Source organism: Homarus americanus, unplaced genomic scaffold (assembly GCF_018991925.1).
Source record: "Homarus americanus isolate GMGI-L3 unplaced genomic scaffold, GMGI_Hamer_2.0 scaffold27806, whole genome shotgun sequence".
Taxonomy (NCBI): Eukaryota; Metazoa; Arthropoda; class Malacostraca; order Decapoda; family Nephropidae; genus Homarus; species Homarus americanus.
In genome coordinates, this window is record NW_024741490.1 from 144,853 (window position 1) to 168,206 (window position 23,354).

At 46.2% G+C, this 23,354-nt stretch overlaps 1 protein-coding gene across 1 annotated transcript; it reads right to left on the reverse strand.

Annotated features, from left to right (window-relative positions):
* Positions 1–4,012: 4,012 nt before the first annotated feature.
* Positions 4,013–23,260, reverse strand: LOC121875921 (proline-rich receptor-like protein kinase PERK9). Its single transcript, XM_042380675.1, has 10 exons — positions 23,240–23,260; positions 22,672–22,857; positions 21,938–22,060; positions 21,414–21,540; positions 20,678–20,843; positions 19,817–20,080; positions 19,455–19,688; positions 19,104–19,202; positions 7,505–7,686; positions 4,013–6,687 (listed from the first exon to the last, which is right to left on the reverse strand). The coding sequence occupies exons 5-10, from the start codon at positions 20,805–20,807 to the stop codon at positions 6,628–6,630; spliced, it is 969 nt and encodes a 322-aa protein (XP_042236609.1). The 5' UTR covers positions 20,808–20,843; positions 21,414–21,540; positions 21,938–22,060; positions 22,672–22,857; positions 23,240–23,260; the 3' UTR covers positions 4,013–6,627.
* Between the last annotated feature and the right edge of the window lie 94 nt (positions 23,261–23,354).

Consider the following 23,354-nt stretch of genomic DNA (forward strand, 5'->3'; position numbering starts at 1 on the left):
CTATATCCTGCACCGCTTGTGAGATCTTACTTGGATTACGCGGTTCAGTTCTGGTCACCGTACTACAGAATGGATATACAGGATGTCCATAAATGATTCCCCTGATTAAAGCATGGTCTACCACTGTTTTTAGGATAATCATTTGTGGACACCCTGTAGAATCTCTAGAAAGAATTCAGAGGAGGATGACAAGACTAATCCCGAGCATTAGGAACCTTGAGTACAGAGACAGATTAAAGCATCTTAATTTGCACTCCCTCGAGAGGCGTAGAGTGAGGGGCGATATGATAGAGGTGTATAAATGGAAGTCAGGGCTAAACAAAAGTGATATAACAAAGGAACTCAAACTATCCAATCAGGAGCGAACTCGTAGCAACATTGGTTTGGAAATAGAGTAGTGGATGAGTGGAATCAAGTTACCAAACATCACCCTTAACTCGAATACGCTGGATAGTTTCAAATATAAGTTGAATGGATAGGGGTTGGGTGTAAGCGGGACTGCCCAGTATGAGCCAATAGGCCGCTGCAGTTTCCTCCATTCTTAGGTTCTTAACTAGTCCTAACCTAACTCCACGTATTAAAGAAAACTTTATAAAGGATAATATTTAACATTAGGTTTAGAAAGAACATCCCAAAAATGGCGGAGGAAGTAGATATTTGCTGAACAAAAAGATGATCAAGAACTTACCTAACGACTCTCAAAATATCAGAATACATATCTAACCTAACCAGTGAAACCAGAAGGACCGGACCTAATATCCTTCCTCAGAATGGCCACATTTAGTGGGTGGCCATTAGGTAAAGATAATAATCAAGATTCTCAGCTTACTTGGGACAAGTTAAGAGACAAGTGGAGTCTCAGTTGATCTTTTGGGCTGTTATTGTGTCAGTCAGTAGTGACTCGTGTACAAGAGTGAGGTTGAAGGATGTGGCTACGATACAAGCCCCGCCCTCCTCGTGGCTCATACATAATGTTCGATTAATATTGTTATATCGCAAATAATTCTTATTTAACTGTTAAGGATACCCAGTTCTGACTCATATTAATGCCGAATTTAATGTCTGTAAAGATACAACTGCTTGAAAACATTAACTTTCACGATATGAATGGAAATAAAAAGTTTGAAATAAAGAATATTTACCGTCGAAGCCACAAACAAATTCACGCTTTCGGATAAGTGGGGGAGAGAGGCTTGTAGTGGATACTCATCCCCTACAACTGCCACTGCCGTTAGTCGCTGATCAGCCAATCCCGATCCCGCGTCATGTTTCTCTGACAAGCCTAGTGTTTGACTGCGTGGGGTCGGCCACCAGCGACACTCACTTCCGGCCACCAGCGACGCTTACTTCCGTGAAGGGGATTCTACTGAGTGCACTTAAACAGACAAGACCTCCTCTCAACAAGCTCCTCACCACACAGCAACTCCCTGGCACTGCATTGTACATATAATATAGTATATAGAAAACGCCATAGCTGAATTTCCCTTCTCACCCCCATCCCTTTGCGATTCAACATAACGTTAACCCCACAAATGGTGACCCCCGGAGTAACGCACTCATACATGATGGATGAGATGCGGATCACTCTTCCAATCTTCAATCACAACATTGAAGACTGGCTAATCCACACGGAGGCAGCTTTCATCGGCTCTACAGCTACAGACGAACAGAAGTACGTCGCCCTGGTCTGTTCCCTGCCCACAGAAGTCGCCACACAAGTTGCAGAAGTCATCACTAAGCCCCAGATGACAACACGTTCACAGCTCTACGAGATGCTCTCAAGAGGCGATACCAGCAGCCTGACATCAATCTCCTGCGAGACCTATCCGGTCTCTCCTTCAGTAACTCAACGCCTGCACGTCTCTGGGACGAGATGCGGAGACTGAACTCCCGCCACACAGACAGGCTTCCTGACACTATCCTGCGCCAGCTTCACACTCAGACGCTCCCTGCAGAAGTTCGTCTCGCCCTCTCGGCATTGGACTACTCTACTACCCCGGCGACCTATGCAGCCACGGCAGACAGTGTATTCCACGAATACACTGCTGTGCGCCATGCTGCCGCGGACAACTCAGCGGCCACACCGTCACTTTCCTCCGGTTTCGTCAACCAGATCAACGCTCCTCAGAGAAGTAGCATTCCACCGGAAAAACAAGACATGAGGGACCTGCTACACTCTCTACACCGCAGAATGGACACCCTCGAGCAGCTCTGCTTCTCCATGCCTGCTGCTGCTCCTGCCCCACGCACTGTGTACTGCCAACCCCAACAGCCCCGTCCTGCCTTAGACGCCGCCGCCAGCCCCCAGCACAGTGTACCTATCCTTTGTTGGTACTATCAACATTTTGGTGCGAGAGCTAGACGCTGTGAGGCTCCCTGCAACTACACGAGGAAGCGACGTCAACGGGGGTTGGTAAACGCCACTACCTCCGTCACTTCAGGCGTCTCACTGCTGCATGTCTCCGACCACATCCGTGGACTCAGTCACCCACGTGTACGGGCTACCCAGTGCCTGGCCTACCAGTCCTCCAAGATACATCGACCCACACGGGCTCCCTTAGAAGCCTTTCCTGTACCCAAAGGACGCTTGCAGATAGTGCACCTCGACATCGTGGGACCTCTTCCATTATCCTGCGGCAACACCTACATCTTCACCTGCATTGACCGTTTCACCAGGTGGACAGAAACCATTCCCATGCCTAATGCTACAGCAGAGTCAGCCGTCCGCGCCTTCCTGTCCGGTTGGGTCTCCCGTTTCAGTCCTCCCACGACTGTCATCACTGATCGAGGAGTCCAGTTTGAGTCACAACTCTGGCATAGTTCTCCTGCAGTTCCTCGGCACTTCCAGACAATGCACTACTTCTTACCACCCTCAATCCAACGGCATGGTAGAGCGGTTTCATTGTCAGCTGAAGGACGCCATCAAGGCACAGCACGACCCCTCCAGCTGGACGTATGCTCTACCCTTAGTGCTCCTTGGCATCCGCGCATCACACAAAGAAGACATGGACTGCAGCCCAGTGGATCTCACCCTAGGCGCACCCCTTCGCCTCCCCGGGCACTTCTCACCTACTCCTGACCTCGACCACTTCACTCCTGCTGTCCGTCACGACCTACTGCAAACACTACGACAAGCAGTTTCATCATTCAAGGCTACTGCCCCTCGCCAGCCTTCCCATCGCCCTGAATATATTCATCCCGCGCCTCCTTCGTCAGTCTGCCCACCGTTGCCACTTGCAGCACCACCTCGCCCACAACATTTCTGGTACCCTCTTTTCATCCTCAGGTACCTACTGCTCCTGATACGGACCCTGCTCCTGACGTGGATCCTGCTCCTGATGAGGATCCTGCATCCGGTCCTATGGACCCAGACACCCCACCCGGCACCCCTGAGGACTTTGCACCTGCCGCGAGAGAAGCACCACATTCCTCGCCTGTTCAACCTTCCCTTATCCACACCCTCCTTCTCCTCCCACAGATCTCGAGTTACTAGACGGAATCGTCACCCGTTGAGGTCGAATGGAATACAACCCTGCCGACAAATTTCCTGCAGCGCTTGGAGGGGAGGGGGGAGTATTGTAGTGGATACTCTCCCCTACAACTGCCACTGCCGTTAGTCGCTGATCAGCCGATCCCGCGTCAAGTTTCTCTGACAAGCCTAGTGTTTGAATGCGTGGAGTCGGCCACCAGCGACACTCACTTCCGGCCACCAGCGACGCTTGCGGTGGACGTGTATATAAGCTCACAGCCTCGCCGTGAAGGGGATTCTACTGAGCGCACTCAAACAGACAAGACCTCCTCTCAGCAAGCTCCTCACCACACAGCAACTCCCTGGCACTGCATTGTACATATATTATAGTATATAGAAAACGCCATAGCTGAATTTCCCTTCTCACCTCCATCCTCGTGCGATTCAACATAATGTTAACCCCATTGGCTTCTTCGCTTAATACCATCAACTAAAAAATGAACCTGAGTACAGGAACTGCTGCAGGTTAGTCAAAACAAGATACTTGTTCCAGGTCGTCTTTATTATACATACAATATAAAAATAGACTAGGCTAGAGGTCCAGTGGCCCGACTTCAGGTCTGGCTGGCCATGGCCAAACAGACGCAGCAGGTAGCCACATAGTGTGGGGGGGGGGGGGTTGTTTACAGTTTTACAGGGAGCTAAATTACACTGACATTTTGTCTCAAACCTGACCTCTCGCTCTTTAATCCCTAAAACTGTACATATATATATATATATATATATATATATATATATATATATATATATATATATATATATATATATATATATATATATATATATATATATATATAGTTGTTATTGACATTATTAACTTTAATAGTAAGTAATTATCATCAACCCAAATCTAGTATCTACTACATATTTCTTCACGTTTCAGCTATAAGGGAAGATGAGCTATATGTAAAAAAGAATAATTTCCTAAATATTATCATGTTGATAGAGATAATATGATGGTCTTACAAATCCATGTGTTGCGTTTCTTCATATGTATGAAAATAAGCCTCAAGACATTTGGTAAATATTAATTTACAAGTGAACTATTGATGGCAACTAACAAAGAGGCGAGGCGTTACACCTGATAACAATACCCGGAGCTGGTGAGCATGAGAGGTGGCAGAGACATCAGACTTCAGAACATCGCGAAGTAGAAGAAATTCCGGCATCTGCACTCTAATACCAAGAGCTTCTTCCACACTTACTGTACTGTACTGTACTAGATCATTACTGCTAACCATAAAAGGAAGGTGTCATTAAGCGAAGTTCTGGAAATCCTGGCAAGATAAGCTATGAGAGCAGCAGCGACCCTGGCGGTAGTGTATAGTACTACTATTACTACACGCTGGGTGCTCCAGGGCGCTCCTCTGGTACCCCCACACACCACCTGACACACATACACACACACACATACACCACTGTCGTGTGTCGAATGTCGTTGGAGAATAAAATGAGAAATCTTACCTAATTTGGCCTTCTGTATGCGTGGCACTATAGGTAATGGGGTATGTACAAATATATACATATATACTCAAATTACACATTATAGTCGACTCACTGATATTTGATACAGTACTCTTAGAGCACCAACATTACAACATTACTGTATAGTGTTATTATCGACACATTATCTTATTGTCTTGCTCTATGACAACACATAACAACTGTAGTGCTCCTGAAGCACTAGAGGCTTCTCTCATATATATATATATATATATAAAACATATTGGAAGCATCAAAGTCATCAGTATTGTCGTGGGTTGTCGTGCTCAGTCTCGAGTTCGTGTTCTCTCAGACGACCGAAAGGACGATCTGACCGAACTCAATCTGTGGCTGGCCGCTCCGGAGACTATCATCTGAATGAATTCTTGACCTTGTCTGTCTCGGCTGTTGTTGCCGGGTGAGGGAAGAGGGCGATACTTGTTGGGTAGGAGACGAGAGGGGAGGGGGGCGGGATGGAAAGGATGGCTTAAGTGGTGGAGCTTTGGGGAAGTTCAGTGGTATGGAATGGAGGGTCAGGTGGCGGGTGGGACAGGGCTGCAAGGTTCAACAGGAGTAGGAGCGCAGGAAGTAGCCAAAAATGAATCGTGCTGAGGAGTCTCCAGATACAAGGGAGGAATGTGAGGAGAGGAAAGCCTAGGGTAAGCAAGCTGACTCGGAGAGACCTGAAGAGTGAGGTGATGGGAAAATGATGTGTGTCGAGAAGAGCGGAAATCGGACGCACAAACGTCTGGAGAAGGAATCTGACGAGGAGACAACTGGGGAGAGGAGTGTTGGGAGGAGGAAGACTGTCCTGGATAAAGTTGTTGTGAAGAGTGTTGAAGAGATGGAGAGTCCTGTGGAGAGGAACCTTTGGCGGGAGAGTGTTGAGGAGAAACACGGTCTTCTGGGAACAGTCTTTGGCGAGAATTAAAATGCTCAGAAGGACATTCATCTGAAAGTGTTTGGCAATGAGAGACTTGAGGAGACGAATGTTTGGAGAGACAATCCTCAGGAGGAGGACTATGGCAAGGAGAAAGAGAGGGAGATGAATTTTGGGAAGAAGAGTAATCGTCAGGGAAAGGACTCTGGTTAGCTGATACTTGAGAATAGTTGTCTGTAGAAGAGTGGCTCTGGCGGGGAGTAGAGTGTTGGGAGGAAGAACAGTTCTGTGGAGAGGGAGTTTGCCGAGAAGAGGAAGGACACTCTTCAGTAAACTGGCTTTGATGAGGTGAATGTTCAGTGGTAGACTCTTGGGAAGAAGGACACTCTTCATGAGAAGGACTCTGGAGAGGCAAAAGGTTTGAGGAAGAGTTTTGAGAAGGACACTCTTCAGAGGAAGGACTCTGGGGAGGCGAGGAGTAAGACGATGAAGGTTCTTTTGAAGGAAGATGTGGTGGGACAGGGTAAGCGTACTCCCGTGCTGATGAGGGCGAGTCAGAGGTGATGGGAGGGGGGAAGGAGGGGAGTACGAGGGGGAGGAATTGGGACCGGGCGTAGAAGGGCGGAATGCGCGGGAGGGGCTGGGCGGAGGTGGGACCATCAGGGCCACCACTTTCTTCAGGAGTTGGGAGTGGGGTAGGGAGGACTTGGGGTGTCGCCGGGGCGGCCGCTAATTGTCAGCAAGACCCATCAGAGTCTGGATGATGGGTCAGCTCCTGGTGTCGCCGCCACAAGTTCTGACAAGGAGACAGGATAGCTTATGAAACATAAAGTCCATCTAATATACATATGTTAACAAAATACTTATAAGTGATACAGTGAAACTAAACACTGTTAAAATGTTGTAGTTCTAAAAGAAAGTGAATGTGATTCCTTTAGGCTTGATGGTCTATCAAGAGATGCTTTCGTTAAGATGCGAGACAATAATATCAATACGTAGTTATGGAGGTTGTTGCACTTTTGGACAATTAACAGTAGTCACAAAACGGAACTCTTTGGTCAATTAATACCACTGTAGATTAACCTGAGACTCAATACAAAGATGCCTTACTACAGCCTTCATAAAACAATATATAGCAAGTGTTTTTGTTGTTGTATTTTTGACCATGTAACAGAGGTCAAAACCAAAAAGTCATGTGTAACTGACTGAGGGAATTATGTTACATTCACCTGAGAAACTTGGCCTCTCACACATCCTAGTAATAAACATCTAGACACATGAACACATTTTCAATACTCAGACAAATTCTTATTGATATAAATGGTGGAAGTCACACTACTTAGCGACTCTTCACTCTCATGTATAGTAATTAATAAGAAACAACTACTCGGGTGTTGTTAGTTATGGTGAGTGTGACTGTCAGTTATGGCACAATACAGCGAGTGGAGTGGTGACTAATGTAGTGCACCTCTGACAGTTCTGGTACAGTAGTGGAGTGGCGACTGATGTAGTGCACCTCTGATAGTTCTGGTACAGCATGTGGAGATGGCTTATCTGGTGAAACGAAAGAAGAAGAACGGAAGGGAGATAAAGTTAGAGACACAACAGCTTACCTGACGGAGGGAGGAGAGGCTCTTGAGGATGACCCATTTGTCGGGGGAGACGAGAGGCTCGGAGAGGGATCTGGGCTCCCCTGAGGACCTCCTGCCAGACTCGTAGCCGGAGGAGGTGACACTGACGGTACGTACGTCCTCGTCTTGCCCGGAGGTGGCGCTCCCCGGCCGGGAGGACACACCTGTACAGGTAACACACCTTTAGTATTCCTGGGAGGTTAGGTACTCGAGGCGCGGATGATATTACAAAAAATAAAGAAAAATAATTCTGGATTATTCTGTTTTAAGTCACCACTGGATGACTAGTCAACACTATAAGAGTACAAATTAAAAATATATAAACACATCATTTTCTTTTAAGAATATTAAACAAAGATACTTGCTCATTATAGAGCTCCAGCCTCAAGACAATGATACAATTCATGAAAACAGAGATAATTATTGATGACATGTCTACAGCCGTATAGTGTTTGTCTGAATACAAACAGCAGCTGTCTAGAGCCGTGTAGCGTTTGTCTGTCTACAAACAGCAGCTGTCTAGAGCCGTGTAGCGTTTGTCTGTCTACAAACAGCAGCTGTCTAGAGCCGTGTAGCGTTTGTCTGTCTACAAACAGCAGCTGTCTAGAGCCGTGTAGCGTTTGTCTGTTTACAAACAGCAGCTGTCTAGAGCCGTGTAGCGTTTGTCTGTTTACAAACAGCAGCTGTCTAGAGCCGTGTAGCGTTTGTCTGTTTACAAACAGCAGCTGTCTACCAAGCACAGGAGACACGCCTTTATGGTCTTTCTTCCTCTAAGTGTCCTGAGCAGTGAGTGCCCCATGTACTGTCTAGGGATTACATCTGCCGTAATGTCATAAATAGTAATTGACACGTCTACTTTCTAAAGATGACGTCTGTGACAGTGTCCGGAGACCTTAGTGATGTTCCTATTGTCAACACGTTAGATCAAATCTTCAACAGTGTCCTGAGGTGTGTGTGTGTGTGTGTGTGTGTGTGTGTGTGTGTGTGTGTGTGTGTGTGTAGGCGTCCAAAACTGACGAGTGACAGATTGCTTTGCTAACTAATAATTCAGTGTTCTCTGCTTGCTAGTAATACAGTGTTCTCTGCTAGCTAGTAATACACTGTTCACTGCTAGCTAGTAATACGGTGTTCACTGCTGGCTAGTAACACGGTGTTCTCTGCTAGCTAGTAATACATTGTTCTCTGCTAGCTAGTAATACATCGTTCTCTGCTAGCTAGTAATGCAGTGTTCTCTGCTAGCTAGTAATACAGTGTTCTCTGCTAGCTAATAAATTAGGGTTCTCTGCTAGCTAGTAATAGTGTCCTCTGCTAAATTAGCAATACAGTGTTCTCTGCTAGCTAGTAATAGTGTTCTCTGCTAGCTAGTAATACAGAGTTCTCTGCTAGCTAATAATAGTGTCCTCTGCTAGTTAGTAAAACAGTGTTCTCTGCTAACTAATAATAGTGTTCTCTGGTAGCTAGTAATACAGTGTCCTCTGCTAGTTAGTAACAGTGTTATTTGCTAGCTATTAATAGTGTTCTCTGCTAGCTAGTAATGGTGTTCTCTGCTAGCTAGTAATGGTGTTCTCTGCTAGCTAATAATGATGTTCTCTGCTAGCTAGTAATGGTGTTCTCTGTTAGCTAGTAATAGTGTTCTCTGCTAGCTAGTAATGGTGTTCTCTGTTAGCTAGTAATAGTGTTCTCTGCTAGCTAGTAATGGTGTTCTCTGTTAGCTAGTAATAGTGTTCTCTGCTAGCTAGTAATAGTGTTCCCTGCTAGCTAGCACTGGTGTTCTCTTCTAACTGGCAATGGTGTTCTCTGCTAGCTAGTAATGGTGTTCTCTGCTAGCTAGTAATGGTGTTCTCTTCTAGCTGGCAATGGTGTTCTCTGCTAGCTAGTAATGGTGTTCTCTGCTAGCTAGTAATGGTGTTCTCTGCTAGCTAGTAATGGTGTTCTCTGCTAGCTAGTAATGGCGTTCTCTGCTAGCTAGTAATGGTGTTCTCTTCTAACTGGCAATGGTGTTCTCTGCTAGCTAGTAATGGTGTTCTCTTCTAGCTGGCAAATGGTGTTCTCTGCTAGCTAGTAATGGTGTTCTCTGCTAGCTAGTAATGGTGTTCTCTTCTAGCTGGCAATGGTGTTCTCTGCTAGCTAGTAATAGTGTTCTCTGCTAGCTAGTAATGGTGTTCTCTGCTAGCTAGTAATGGTGTTCTCTCTAGCTAGTAATGGCGTTCTCTGCTAGCTAGTAATGGTGTTCTCTTCTAACTGGCAATGGTGTTCTCTGCTAGCTAGTAATGGTGTTCTCTTCTAGCTAGTAATGGTGTTCTCTGCTAGCTAGTAATGGTGTTCTCTGCTAGCTAGTAATGGTGTTCTCTTCTAGCTGGCAATGGTGTTCTCTGCTAGCTAGTAATGGTGTTCTCTGCTAGCTAGTAATGGTGTTCTCTGCTAGCTAGGTGTTCTCTGCTAGCTAGCTAATGGTGTTCTCTTCTAATGGTGTTCTCTGCTAGCTATGGTGCTAGCTGGCTCTGCTAGCTAGTGGTGTTCTCTGCTATGGTAGCTGGCAATGGTGTTCTAGCTAGTAATATTCTCTGCCTGGCTAATGGTGTTCTCTGCTAGCTAATGGTGTTCTCTGCTAGCTAGTAATGGCGTTCTCTGCTAGCTAGTTCTCTTCTAACTGGCAATAGTGTTCTCTGCTAGCTAGTAATGGTGTTCTCTTCTAGCTGGCAAATGGTGTTCTCTAGCTAGTAATGGTGTTCTCTGCTAGCTAGTAATGGTGTTCTCTTCTAGCTGGCAATGGTGTTCTCTGCAGCTAATGTGTTCTCTCTAGCTAGTAATGGTGTTCTCTGCTAGCTAGTAATGGTGTTCTCTGCTAGCTAGTAATGGCGTTCTCTGCTAGCTAGTAATGGTGTTCTCTTCTAGCTGGCAATGGTGTTCTCTGCTAGCTAGTAATGGTGTTCTCTGCTAGCTAGTAATGGTGTTCTCTTCTAGCTAGTAATGGTGTTCTCTGCTAGCTAGTAATGGTGTTCTCTGCTAGCTGGCAATGGTGTTCTCTGCTAGCTAGTAATGGTGTTCTCTTCTAGCTGGCAATGGTGTTCTCTGCTAGCTAGTAATGGTGTTCTCTTCTAGCTAGTAATGGTGTTCTCTGCTAGCTAGTAATGGTGTTCTCTGCTAGCTAGTAATGGTGTTCTCTGCTCGCTAGTAATGGTGTTCTCTGCTCGCTAGTAATGGTGTTCTCTACTAGCTAGTAATGGTGTTCTCTGCTAGCTAGTAATGGTGTTCTCTGCTAGCTAGTAATGGTGTTCTCTGCTAGCTACCCTGTGACGCCTCCTGCACCATGAAGATCCTCCGCCGGCTTCCTGCTTCTCTCCCTACGTCAGAAATTTGAGAAAACTCGAGTCAGTGGTTTGGTTTCTATATAGAATCATTACGGAGAAAATCTATCAACATACACTTAATATTCTTAATGAAATGAAAACAACAGTAATACCTCGATATAACCGACTTATCTCGCCATATACAGGTAATCCGTTAAATGGAGGGTCGCATGTAACGGACCCTCGATATAACGGACTTTCATCTCTATATAGTTCGTAAGATAGAGGTTTCACATCTAATGGACCCTCGATATAACGGATTTTCCTTTCCATATAGTCTGTTAAATAGAGGTTTCACAGAATATAATACATTACACTCTGGAAATGATTTGAGTTTTATAAAATTAGGTCACGTAACTTTGTTAAGTAAATCGTAATTATTGTGGTTGTTAGTTTAACTTCGAGAAATATTTAAATAAAATATGAAATACTGACAAAAAAATTGAGTGCAGGTCCCCACTCCCACAGTACAGCTCCCCACTCCTACAGTACAGCTCCCCACTCCTACAGTGCAGGTCCCCACTCCCACAGTACAGCTCTCCACTCCCACAGTACAGCTCTCCACTCCCACAGTACAGCTCCCCACTCCTACAGTACAGCTCCCCACTCCTACAGTGCAGCTCCCCACTCCCACAGTACAACTCTCCACTCCCACAGTACAGCTCCCCACTCCTACAGTACAGCTCCCCACTCACACAGTGCAGGTCCCCACTCCCACAGTACAGCTCTCCACTCCCACAGTACAGCTCCACACTCCTACAGTGCAGCTCCCCACTCCTACAGTGAAGCTCCCCACTCCTACAGTGCACCTCCACAGTGTGGGTAGCCCGTACACGTGGGTGACTGAGTCCACGGATGTGGTCGGAGACATGCAGCAGTGAGACGCCTGAAGTGACGGAGGTAGTGGCGTTTACCAACCCCCGTTGACGTCGCTTCCTCGTGTAGTTGCAGGGAGCCTCACAGCGTCTAGCTCTCGCACCAAAATGTTGATAGTACCAACAAAAGGTAGGTACACTGTGCTGGGGGCTGGCGGCGGCGTCTAAGACAGGACGGGGCTGTTGGGGTTGGTAGTACACAGTGCGTGGGGCAGGAGCAGCAGCAGGCATGGAGAAGCAGAGCTGCTCGAGGGTGTCCATTCTGCGGTGTAGAGTGTGTAGCAGGTCCCTCATGTCTTGTTTTTCCGGTGGAATGCTACTTCTCTGAGGAGCGTTGATCTGGTTGACGAAACCGGAGGAAAGTGATGGTGTGGCCGCTGAGTTGTCCGCGGCAGCATGGCTCGCAGCAGTGTATTCGTGGAATACTCTGTCTGCCGTGGCTGCATAGGTCGCTGGGGTAGTAGAGTAGTCCAATGCCGAGAGGACGAGACGAACTTCTGCAGGGAGCGTCTGAGTGTGAAGCTGGTGCAGGATAGTGTCAGGAAGCCTGTCTGTATGGCGGGAGTTCAGTCTCCGCATCTCGTCCCAGAGACGTGCAGGCGTTGAGTTACTGAAGGAGAGACCGAATAGGTCTCGCAGGAGATTGGTGTCAGGCCGCTGGTATCGCCTCTTGAGAGCATCTCGTAGAGCTGTGAACTTGTTGTCATCTGGGGCTCAGTGATGACTTCTGCAACTTGTGTGGCGACTTCTGTGGGCAGGGAACAGACCAAGGCGATGTACTTCTGTTCGTCTGTAGCTGTAGAGCCGATGAAAGCTGCCTCCGTGTGGATTAGCCAGTCTTCAATGTTGTGATTGAAGACTGGAAGAGTGATCCGCTTCTCATCCATCCTGTATGAGTGCGTTACTCCGGGGGTCACCATTTGTGGGGTTAACGTTATGTTGAATCGCAAAGGGATGGGGGTGAGAAGGGAAATTCAGCTATGGCGTTTTCTATATACTATATTATATGTACAATGCAGTGCCAGGGAGTTGCTGTGTGGTGAGGAGCTTGTTGAGAGGAGGTCTTGTCTGTTTAAGTGCACTCAGTAGAACCCCCTTCACGGAAGTAAGCGTCGCTGGTGGCCGGAAGTGAGTGTCGCTGGTGGCCGACCCCACGCAGTCAAACACTAGGCTTGTCAGAGAAACATGACGAGGGATCGGGATTGGCTGATCAGCGACTAACGGCAGTGGCAGTTGTAGGGGATGAGTATCCACTACAAGCCTCTCTTCCCCACTTATCCGAAAGCGTGAATTTGTTTGTGGCTTCGACGGTAAATATTCTTTATTTCAAACTTTTTATTTCCATTCATATCGTGAAAGTTAATGTTTTCAAGCAGTTGTATCTTTACAGACATTAAATTCGGCATTAATGTGAGTCAGAACTGGGTATCCTTAACAGTTAAATAAGAATTATTTGCGATATAACAATATTAATCGAACATTATGTATGAGCCACGAGGAGGGCGGGGCTTGTATCGTAGCCACATCCTTCAACCTCACTCTTGTACACGAGTCACTACTGACTGACACAATAACAGCCCAAAAGATCAACTGAGACTCCACTTGTCTCTTAACTTGTCCCAAGTAAGCTGAGAATCTTGATTATTATCTTTACCTAATGGCCACCCACTAAATGTGGCCATTCTGAGGAAGGATATTAGGTCCGGTCCTTCTGGTTTCACTGGTTAGGTTAGATATGTATTCTGATATTTTGAGAGTCGTTAGGTAAGTTCTTGATCATCTTTTTGTTCAGCAAATATCTACTTCCTCCGCCATTTTTGGGATGTTCTTTCTAAACCTAATGTTAAATATTATCCTTTATAAAGTTTTCTTTAATACGTGGAGTTAGGTTAGGACTAGTTAAGAACCTAATAATGGAGGAAACTGCAGCGGCCTATTGGCTCATACTGGACAGTCCCGCTTACACCCAACCCCTATCCATTCAACTTATATTTGAAGCTATCCAGCGTATTCGATTTAATGGTGATGTTTGGTAACTTGTTCCACTCATCCACTATTCTATTTCCAAACCAATGTTGCTACGAGTTCGCTCCTGATTGGATAGTTTGAGTTCCTTTGTTATATCACCTTTGTTTAGCCCTGACTTCCATTTATACACCTCTATCATATCGCCCCTCACTCTACACCTCTCGAGGGAGTGCAAATTAAGATGCTTTAATCTGTCTCTGTACTCAAGGTTCCCAATGCTCGGGATTAGTCTTGTCATCCTCCTCTGAATTCTTTCTAGAGATTCTACAGGGTATCCACAAATGATTATCCTAAAAACAGTGGTAGACCATGCTTTAATCAGGGTAATCATTTATGGACATCCTGTATATCCATTCTGTAGTACGGTGACCAGAACTGAACCGCGTAATCCAAGTAAGATCTCACAAGCGGTGCAGGATATAGTTTTAGGATGACCTCGCTAGTCTTGTAACTAACACTCCTTTGTGTGAACCAAAATACTTTGTTAACCTTGTTTCGATCAAAAACACATTGTTTACTTGGTTTAAGATTCCTAATTATCATTACTGTCAGGTTTTTGTGTTTGACTCCACTCTTTCCCTCTACTTCAAAGCCCTGCCCACTTTGAGTGATCAGAAGTACATTTAAGTGAAATCGAAAAGTAAAAATATTCGAAATATAAATTTATGACCAAAATGCTATAGTTAAATAATATTGTTTAAACATCTTTTTTTCCATCTCCCTATATACATATTGGACTGAGGCGGCTGCTGTACTGTGTCTATTATTATCATCTTCAAAACCTTTTAACACACTGACAATACATACTTTTTTTACTTTTATCACCTTCGTCACTGATCGGCTCGTTAGCCGCTTGGGCGATCGGTCACGTCTCTGTTACACACTGTTAGCAAGTACTGGCTTGCACTGGTTCCTGAATGTATCTGAACCTGCTCCAGTGTTGGTCAAGTCTGGTCTTGAAACATCTCACACTCGGTGCCGTAACAACACACTCTGGCAGAGTGTTCCAAGCGTTCACACTTCTCACTCCGAAAAGTTGGCCCTCGCTGTTTTCAGGACTTGTGGCTTCTTCAGCCTTGAGCTGTGACCCCTTGTGGGGCGGGCGTCCTCCAGCTTCAGGTATGTACAGTCTCGTTCAAGATTCTTCGAACACTGCTGGAGACAGCTGGCAACTCATGGCCGTTTGTTTACTATAGTACGTAGTATAATATAATATGAAACAACAAAGCCCAACCCTTAAATTAAGCAACGGGGAACTAAATAAAAAATCACCGATCACTTTTACAATTATTCATAAATTTTACTACGTACTATAGTAAACAAACGGCCTTGAGTTGCCAGCTGTCTCCAGCAGTGTTCAAAGAATCTTGAACGAGACTGTACACTCGATCGAGTAGTGCCCTCTGAGATGTTTAGACACTTCAATTAGGTCGCCCTTTGCCCGTCTGTAGTATAAGCTAGGCAGTTGCAGGCGTTCTAATCTCTCTGGGTAGCTGAGGTTCCGTAGAGCAGGCACCAGTCTGGTGGCCCTCCTTTGGACATTTTCAATCAATTGACAGTCTCTAGCATACCTCTGGGACCACACGGGGTGACAGTACTCCAGACGGGGAAGCATTTCACTCTTGAAGATCGTGATGAGCGATTGACCATCTAGATATCTAAACGACCTTCGTATAAGAACTAGTTTCGGTGCCTGATTCACCTTCTTTTCACAATGGTCCGAGAAGTTAAGTTCCTTGTCGACATACACACCCAGGTCCTTTTCACATTCAGTCTCATATTGTGGTTAATAACTACGGCGGGCGGGTCAGGTCGTTGCGTCTCTGTAACAAAGAGTGTTCTGCATTCGGGCCTTCGATGTTGAGGGGCAGGAATTGGACAGTGATTACATAAGAACATCAATATCGTCTTAGTGATGTGAAAGTGTACATCGATGTAGGATTTTTAATGCTAAACGCGATTGTATTTTTGAAAACTCAATTTCCACCGTGTTGGAGGTACAGCCCAGGTCAGGCATAAACCACAAAATCACTGCCATATGACAAAGCTTTTATTTTATTTTCATTTACTGAGTTGTGGTCACGGCTGTGATAAAGGCTAACCAGGGAGTGTAGTACTGTGATTTTAAGTAAATCAGTTCATAGTGCAATCAGTGATCACGGAAGAGGTTGTAAATAACTTAAAGTAAATACAAACTAGCAAGCAAGCTGGTAAGGCACCGCTGCCAGCTGAAACCAAATCGTGTTATAGGTGCCACAGAGACTTTAAATTTTATTTTGTTTGTGTGCTTTCTCATGGACTGAAACTGTGCCTACAATACACCATTCACAGGGAGATACAGTGTACACAGTGATAGTTCATAGTGTCATCAGTGACCGCAGAAGAAGTTGTAAATAACTTAAAGTGAATACAAACTGACAAGAAAGCTGGTAAGGCACCGCTGCCAGCTGAAACCAAATCGTGTTGTAGGTGCCACAGAGACTTTAAATTTTATTTTTGTCTGTGTGCTTTCTCATGAACTGAAACTGTGTCTACAATACACCATTCACAGGGAGATACAGTGTACACAGTGATAGCATAAGACAACTCTACAGGCAACAGGGAAGGTGGTTAAACCCAGAGGAGAGCAGCTAAGTACTGTTCTTTTTTCCTTTCTTTCTTTTTTTAAATAGGTGTAGATCTATACACAGTCTGCACCCCCCCCCCACAACAACAACAACCATGAGTTTGATATGTGATTACTGCAGGGAGACGTCGGATTTGGAGGATACAGGCCTGACTAATGCAACGTTTAGGAAGATGCTAACTACCGTAAGGCATGAAGGCTGTTGCTGGTATTGCCCTGACTGCATAGTCAAGGTGAAAGAGGCGATTGCAAGCCATAAGGGAACGAGTTCCCTAAGGACAAAAATAGATGAAGCTGGAGCCCTGTTGGTTGCCAAACTAGAGCAAGTTGGGAAAGAGATCCTTGAGGAAGTAGCTGATAGAATGGAGGTGGTTGCTAAGAGGAGTTATGCTGAGGCATTAGCAGGGCCACGAGAGGGGGCGGAGAGTAATGCAGGATCAGAACAGGTTCTACAGCAGCTAGGGAAGTGTGTCGAAGATATGAAAATTAACTGACCTACTGTTAGGGGAGAGGAGGAACAACGGGAACGTCTCCAGCGCAGGAACAATGTAATAGTTTTTGGAGTCCCCGAGAGCCAGGCGGAGGGAACTGAGAGTAAGGTAACACACGATAAGATGCAGTTTCAAAATATTTGTACAGAGGTTCTGAAGATGCCATCAACCCCACAGGATGTGAGGAGGCTGGGACAAAAGCAGGGGGATAAGCCTCGCCCCCTCAGGATCACAATAATGAGCGAGGAGGAGAAATGGCTGGTTATTCGGCAGGCAAAAAACTAAGCAAGGAGCGAGGCATTTCGGGATGTATTCATTCACCCAGATCGCACGGTAATGCAGAGGGAACAGCACAAGAAGCTCCTGCAGGACTTGAAGCAGAAGAGGGAGGAGTCAAGGAGGAACGGGGACGGGTGTACATGGGTTATATTCAGGGAGAGGGTAGTAGAAGCAAGCTTGCCGACACAGGGCCAAGGGACAGCAGCGCACCCTCCACCCGCTCTACCCCACACCCGGTAGGTGGCACCAGCTCCGCCTAGTAGACAGGAGGAGACGAGCGCCGTGTAAACAATGAAATTTCTAACTACACCGTGCAAAATACAGTGTACTTAGCAAATGCTGCAGCTTCTGAAAATGGGGGGGGGGTTACTACTAAGTGCAGAGACGTTACCGAGAACACATTCTGGTTTGAATGTCATGTACACTAATACTGACACGTTTCTTGATAAGAGAGAGGAGTTTGAAACACTACTGAAAGCACACCAACCAGATATTTTAGGAGCTGTAGAACTGTTGTACAAGAACAGGATTATTGAACCAGAGGAATGTGAGTTCAGTCTTGCTGGATATGACTCATTTACGAACCTTTCTCAAGAAACTTACAAGAGGGGTGTGGTTTTTCGAATGGTCTGAAAAATGGCAGATGAAATTCAACGTCGACAAATGTAAAGTACTCAGTATAGGAGATGTAAACAGGGAAACCAGATACCAGATGAACAACGATGCCATAGAGAAATCCGACTGCGAGAGAGATTTAGGAGTAATGATAAGTAGGAACCTTAAGCCAAGTAAACAATGTGTTTTTGCTCGTAACAAGGCTAATAAAGTACTTGGGTTCATACAAAGGAGTGTTAGTTACAAGACTAGCGAGGTCATCCTAAAACTGTATCTTGCTCTTGTGAGACCACACCTGGATTACTCAGTTCAGTTCTGGTCACCGTATTACAGAATGGATAAAGAATCCTTGGAAAGAATTCAGAGGAGAATGACAAGACTAATCCCGGGCATTAGGAACCTTGAGTACAGAGACAGGTTAAAGCATCTTAATTTGCACTCCCTTGAGAGACGTAGAGCGAGGGGCGACCTGATAGAGGTGTATAAGTGGAAGGCAGGGTTAAACAAAGGGGACATTACAAAGGTACTCAAATTATCCAACCAGGAGCGAACTCGTAACAATGGTTTTAAATTAGACAAATTTAGATTTAGGCGTGAAATAGGTAAACACTGGTTTGGAAACAGAGTAGTGGATGAATGGAACAAGTTACCAAATATCATCATTAACTCGAATACGCTGAATTGCTTCAAACATATGTTGGATGCTCATATGAGCAATAGGGGTTGGGTGTAAACGGGACTGCCCAGTATGGGCCAATAGGCCCGCTGCAGTTTTCTCCATTCTTATGTTCTTATGTTCTAATCTATGCTAGGCAAGACCTTACAGCCAGCCAGGCGAAGGTACAGGGAGAGGATGTTTTTGAAGAGTCCAAGTGGTGAAAAATTAAATTAAAGGGAGGGGACTTACTTATCGTCGGGTGTATCTACAGATCCCCAAACTGTGGCCCACTAAATCAAAGGAACTTAAGAGCACTGGGCCTGGGGGTAGCCTGGACTGCGATAGGACATCCCAGGCTCCACACTGCTACAGTGCAGCTCCCCAATCCTACAGTGCAGCTCCCCAATCCTACAGTGCAGCTCCCCAATCCTACAGTGCAGCTCCCCAATCCTCCAGTGCAGCTCCCCAATCCTACAGTGCAGCTCCCCACACCCACAGTAGAGCTCCCCACACCCACAGTACAGCTCCCCACTCCCACAGTACAGCTCCCGACTCCCATAGTAGAGCTCCCCATTCCCACAGTGCAGCTCCATACTCCCACAGTGCAGCTCCCCACTACCCACAATGCAGCTCCCCTCCCACGTCTTTGGGGTACATACCGGAGGTGACAGCAGAGGGCGGGGAGGCGGTGGGAGAGGAGGCGGATGGTGCCCTGGGTGATTCTGGTGTCTCCACAGGCGTCAACTGCCGCTCAAGACCTGCCGGAGATAACCTATCTTACTGACCAGTCTGTACTGTACTGTACTGTACTGTACTGTACTGTACTGTACTGAACTGTACTGTACTGTAAAGTAGTCTAGGCTAAACATGTATTATTGCAGGAGCAAGAGATAGTCTTTATACACAAGTGTTGTAATATAAGTATTGAGTTTATTTATATCTGCACCACAGAATACAAATGGCCAGGACCCACTGGGCCATGGACAGTAACAGTACGCCTGTCGACTCACAAGTTGCCTGGGGCGGCTGGCCAGGCCTAGAGGTAGCTGACAGCCGCTTGGCCAGGGCCGGCACAGGCGGGGAGGTGGAGCGTAACTCTGAGGCGGATCGAGGTGACGTCACCAGCTCCTCACTCCTCGAAGGTGTCATGGGCGGCAGGCGGCGAGGTGTGGGTGGCCGGGAGCAGGGTGACGGAGGCTGGCTGCTGCTTCTACCATCCAAGGACAAATCTGCTACTATTCGTCCTGTGAAGACATTTTCATAGAGATAGTTTATTGTGGTAAGACACTGCCAGAATGTTTGTGCCATGAACATTATAACACGCTCCACTATGGAAGCAGAAGAAACAGACAATTACTGGTATGAAAATTACCTTGTAGGGCCGGCTGAGAACCTGAGCTGCCGGGACGACTGCCGGGACGGCTGCCGGAGCCCAGACAGTTGGCTGCAGATAGACTCCTGGGAGAGGGTGGTCTTGAGAGAGGGCGTGAGGGAGGGTTGGGGAGCTCCGGAAGCATGGGCGTGGAGTCAGCACTCTGGAGGCGCTTAAGGACGGTGGGGATGGGCGGGCTGTTGGTGCGAGGCGCCGGGACACTGGTGTCTGGGGCGAACTCCGGCACGTCGAAAGTTGACTCACCTGCAGGAAGGTTTGTTTTACTTATTTGACCTTAACCCTTTCACTCCTGGATAGTTAAATCATCGTCCTCAAAGGGTTAAACTATTGTTATCAAAGGGTTAAACTATTGTTCTCAAAGGGTTAAATTATTGCTAGCAAAGAGTTAAATTATTGTTGGCAAAGGGTTAAACTATTGTTCTCAAAGGGTTAAACTATTGTTCTCAAAGGGTTAAACCACTGGTCTCACAGGGTTAAATTGTTGTTCACAAAGGGTTAAATTATTGTTCTCAAAGGGTTAAATTATTGTTCTCAAAGGGTTAAATTATTGTTCTCAAAGGGTTAAATTATTGTTCTCAGAGGGTTAAATTGCTGTTCTCAAAGGGTAAAACTACTGTTCTCAAAGGGTTAAATTATTGTTCCCAAAGGGTCAACTATTGTTCTCAAAAGGTTAAACCATCATCCTCAAAGGGTTAAATCACCACCCTCAAAGGGTTAAAATTTAAACACTTAGGATCATAAAATATAACAATAACACCGGGAGGGAGAATCAGTGGAATAAAATATATATTTGACCATAAGAAGAAGAAGAACTGACAGAGGCCAGTAAGCGACCCTCACCTGTGAGTTTCCGCATGAGGGCGGGCACAGGTGGGGAGGAGGATCGTGCTGGGGCTGGGGTGTACACTGTGGGCGTGGTCACCACCTGCACGTCGTCATCATCGTCGTCTGGTTCCTCCTCCCCCTGCATGCTCTTGTGGGTGGGTAAGGGAGGGGAGGGTGGTGGCTGCGACAACAATACCACAAACCATCATTATACACTACAGTACACACGAGTCAATTAACATTCAAAAGAAATATTTAAAATAAATGGTTATATGAAGTTTAAAAGCTACATTTCAAGAATTATTAAACAGCATTATTAATGCACATCAATGGCGCCGTGACTACAGACGCTCCAATTCATATGTGTCTTAGTCAATGCTCCCTGGAGATACTGTCGGTCACAACAATAACTCCATAACTGGTGCAGGGCGTAGACGAGTTATGGAACTGTACCATTCATAGAAACAACTATTTTCTGCGTTTTTCAACCGTTAAAAGCCATCATAACATCCAATAAGTCCTTCATAAAGCCTTGGGAAATAAAGGTCGCGAATGCAGAAGGATTTACAATGCATATGATACCAAGAAAATTTTTACAAAACCCCACATAAACAAACATACCAACGGACGGTGTGGATTTGGTGTGGGTAGGTAATGCAGTGTGGGTGTGATTTGGGTGGAGTGTGAATATGGCGTGGGTAGGTAGTGAACAGTAAACATGGTGTGGGCGGTGGACTGTGTTTGTAGTTACCTTGGGGGCAGGTTCGGGCGTGTAAGGGTAGTGGAGTGCCGGCGTGAGGGAAGGTTTGATGGTTGGCCACTGCCTGGAGGTGGCGGAGGTCCGGCTGCTGCGTCTTCTGTCTCGGGGCGATGGTGACCTGGAGAAGAGATAACACAGTAAATATTGTGGCGAAAGAAAGAAGGAAAGAAAGAAAGAAAGAAAGAAAGAAAGAAAGGAAGGAAGGAAGAAAGGAAGGAAGGAAAAAAAAAGAGAGAGAGAGAGAGAGAGAGCAAATCCACACCAATTGTGAATCTATGCTTAATAGAAACACCAAGCCGCTGAACTAGAAAAACAATATCAACCTTCTGACATAATTAGGAAGGCAGACAGACAGACAGGTGGAAGGAATGATAGACTGAAGATATTGTAATAAATAAGACGATAGACAGGTGAGTAGGCCAGGTGTGATGGACAAGTAAACAGGACAGGTGTGATGGACAGGTGAACAGGACAGGTGTGATGGACAGGTGTGATGGACAGGTAAACAAGACTACCTTGAGATATCAGATGACAGAGACTCCTGGCGGGACTTATCCCAGGTCTTGCGGCGTCGACGTTGGGGTTGTGGCTGATCACTCTCCTCGGTGCCCGTGTCCCGCTCACACCGACTCAGTGATCTGTAACACACACAGCCCGTCACTCACTCTCACATCACTCACAACACAAGATTTCCAGAAACTTTGAATCAGTAACTGGTATTTGGCAAATACAAGACTCGCTTTATTTTCGCTTTTATTTTTACGAGGTGAAATGAAATTTTGTGAAATAGAAACAAATTAATTAATAAATGCTAAAGTATTTTTTCACAACAATAATGTAAGAACAAATCATGTAGTTAAAAATTTTAGTATATTTCGAAAGGAAAATTATGAGGCGCTCTACAAGACAAGGATGAACCCGCCAAAGCAACATTGTGAGATATTGGGGTTCAGATGTTCTTATGGTCTCAAAAGCCTTGTGTACAAGGCGGATTTTCGAATTGATAGGGGCGAGCCCACCACATGATGTCAGTCTAGTATTATGGAGCAATATGACTGAGCTGTCTGGAGACCTAAAATAAATTTTTGACCCATGGCGGCCTCGCCCTTGTCATACAAGATTATCACTCGGGAACATTCAGGAATGTGAAGCCCTCTACTTAACGGATTACACAGAGAGAAAAGTCCGTTATATGGAGGGTTCACTGCAGATCTGAGGTTAAATTGTAGGTCAATGAGATGAACCTGACCTGGCAGCCCGCCGCCTGAGCCTCCTGCTGGAGTACGGATCCTTCTCTGACTGCTTCCTGTAGGGTCTGTCACTGTGGTTATGGCCCCAGGGTGGGCGGGCGTCGCTGCTGTGGCCACTGTCACGAGGCAGGGACGCCGTGTTCCTCCTACTACCTCGCCTACGGGACTCACGTCGTGGACTGCTCCTGAAGGAAACAGACAGCGTGTTCGACTGAGGCTCCGCCAGGGGCAGAAAGCCTCTATATTTTATTTATAATATAAGCCTCCTTATCAGCAGCAGATGTATCCTCTTACACCTGGCAGGTGGAGGGTCATCACACTGGGGGCCACAAACATCTGTCAGGTGGAGGGTCATCACACTGGGTGCCACACTCACTTGTCAGAGGATGGTCATCACACTGGGGGCCACAATCATCTGTCAGGTGGGAGGTCACACACTGGGGCCCCACCTGTCAGGTGGATGGTCATCACACTGGGTGCCACACTCACTTGTCAGAGGAGGGTCATCACACTGGGGCCACAATCATCTGTCAGGTGGAGGTCATCTCACACTGGGGCCACACTTACCTGTCAGGTGGAGGGTCATCACACTGGGGCTACACTTACCTGTCAGGTGAAGGGTCATCACACTTGGGGCACTCACCAGTCAGGTGGAGGGTCATCACACTGGGGGCCACACTCA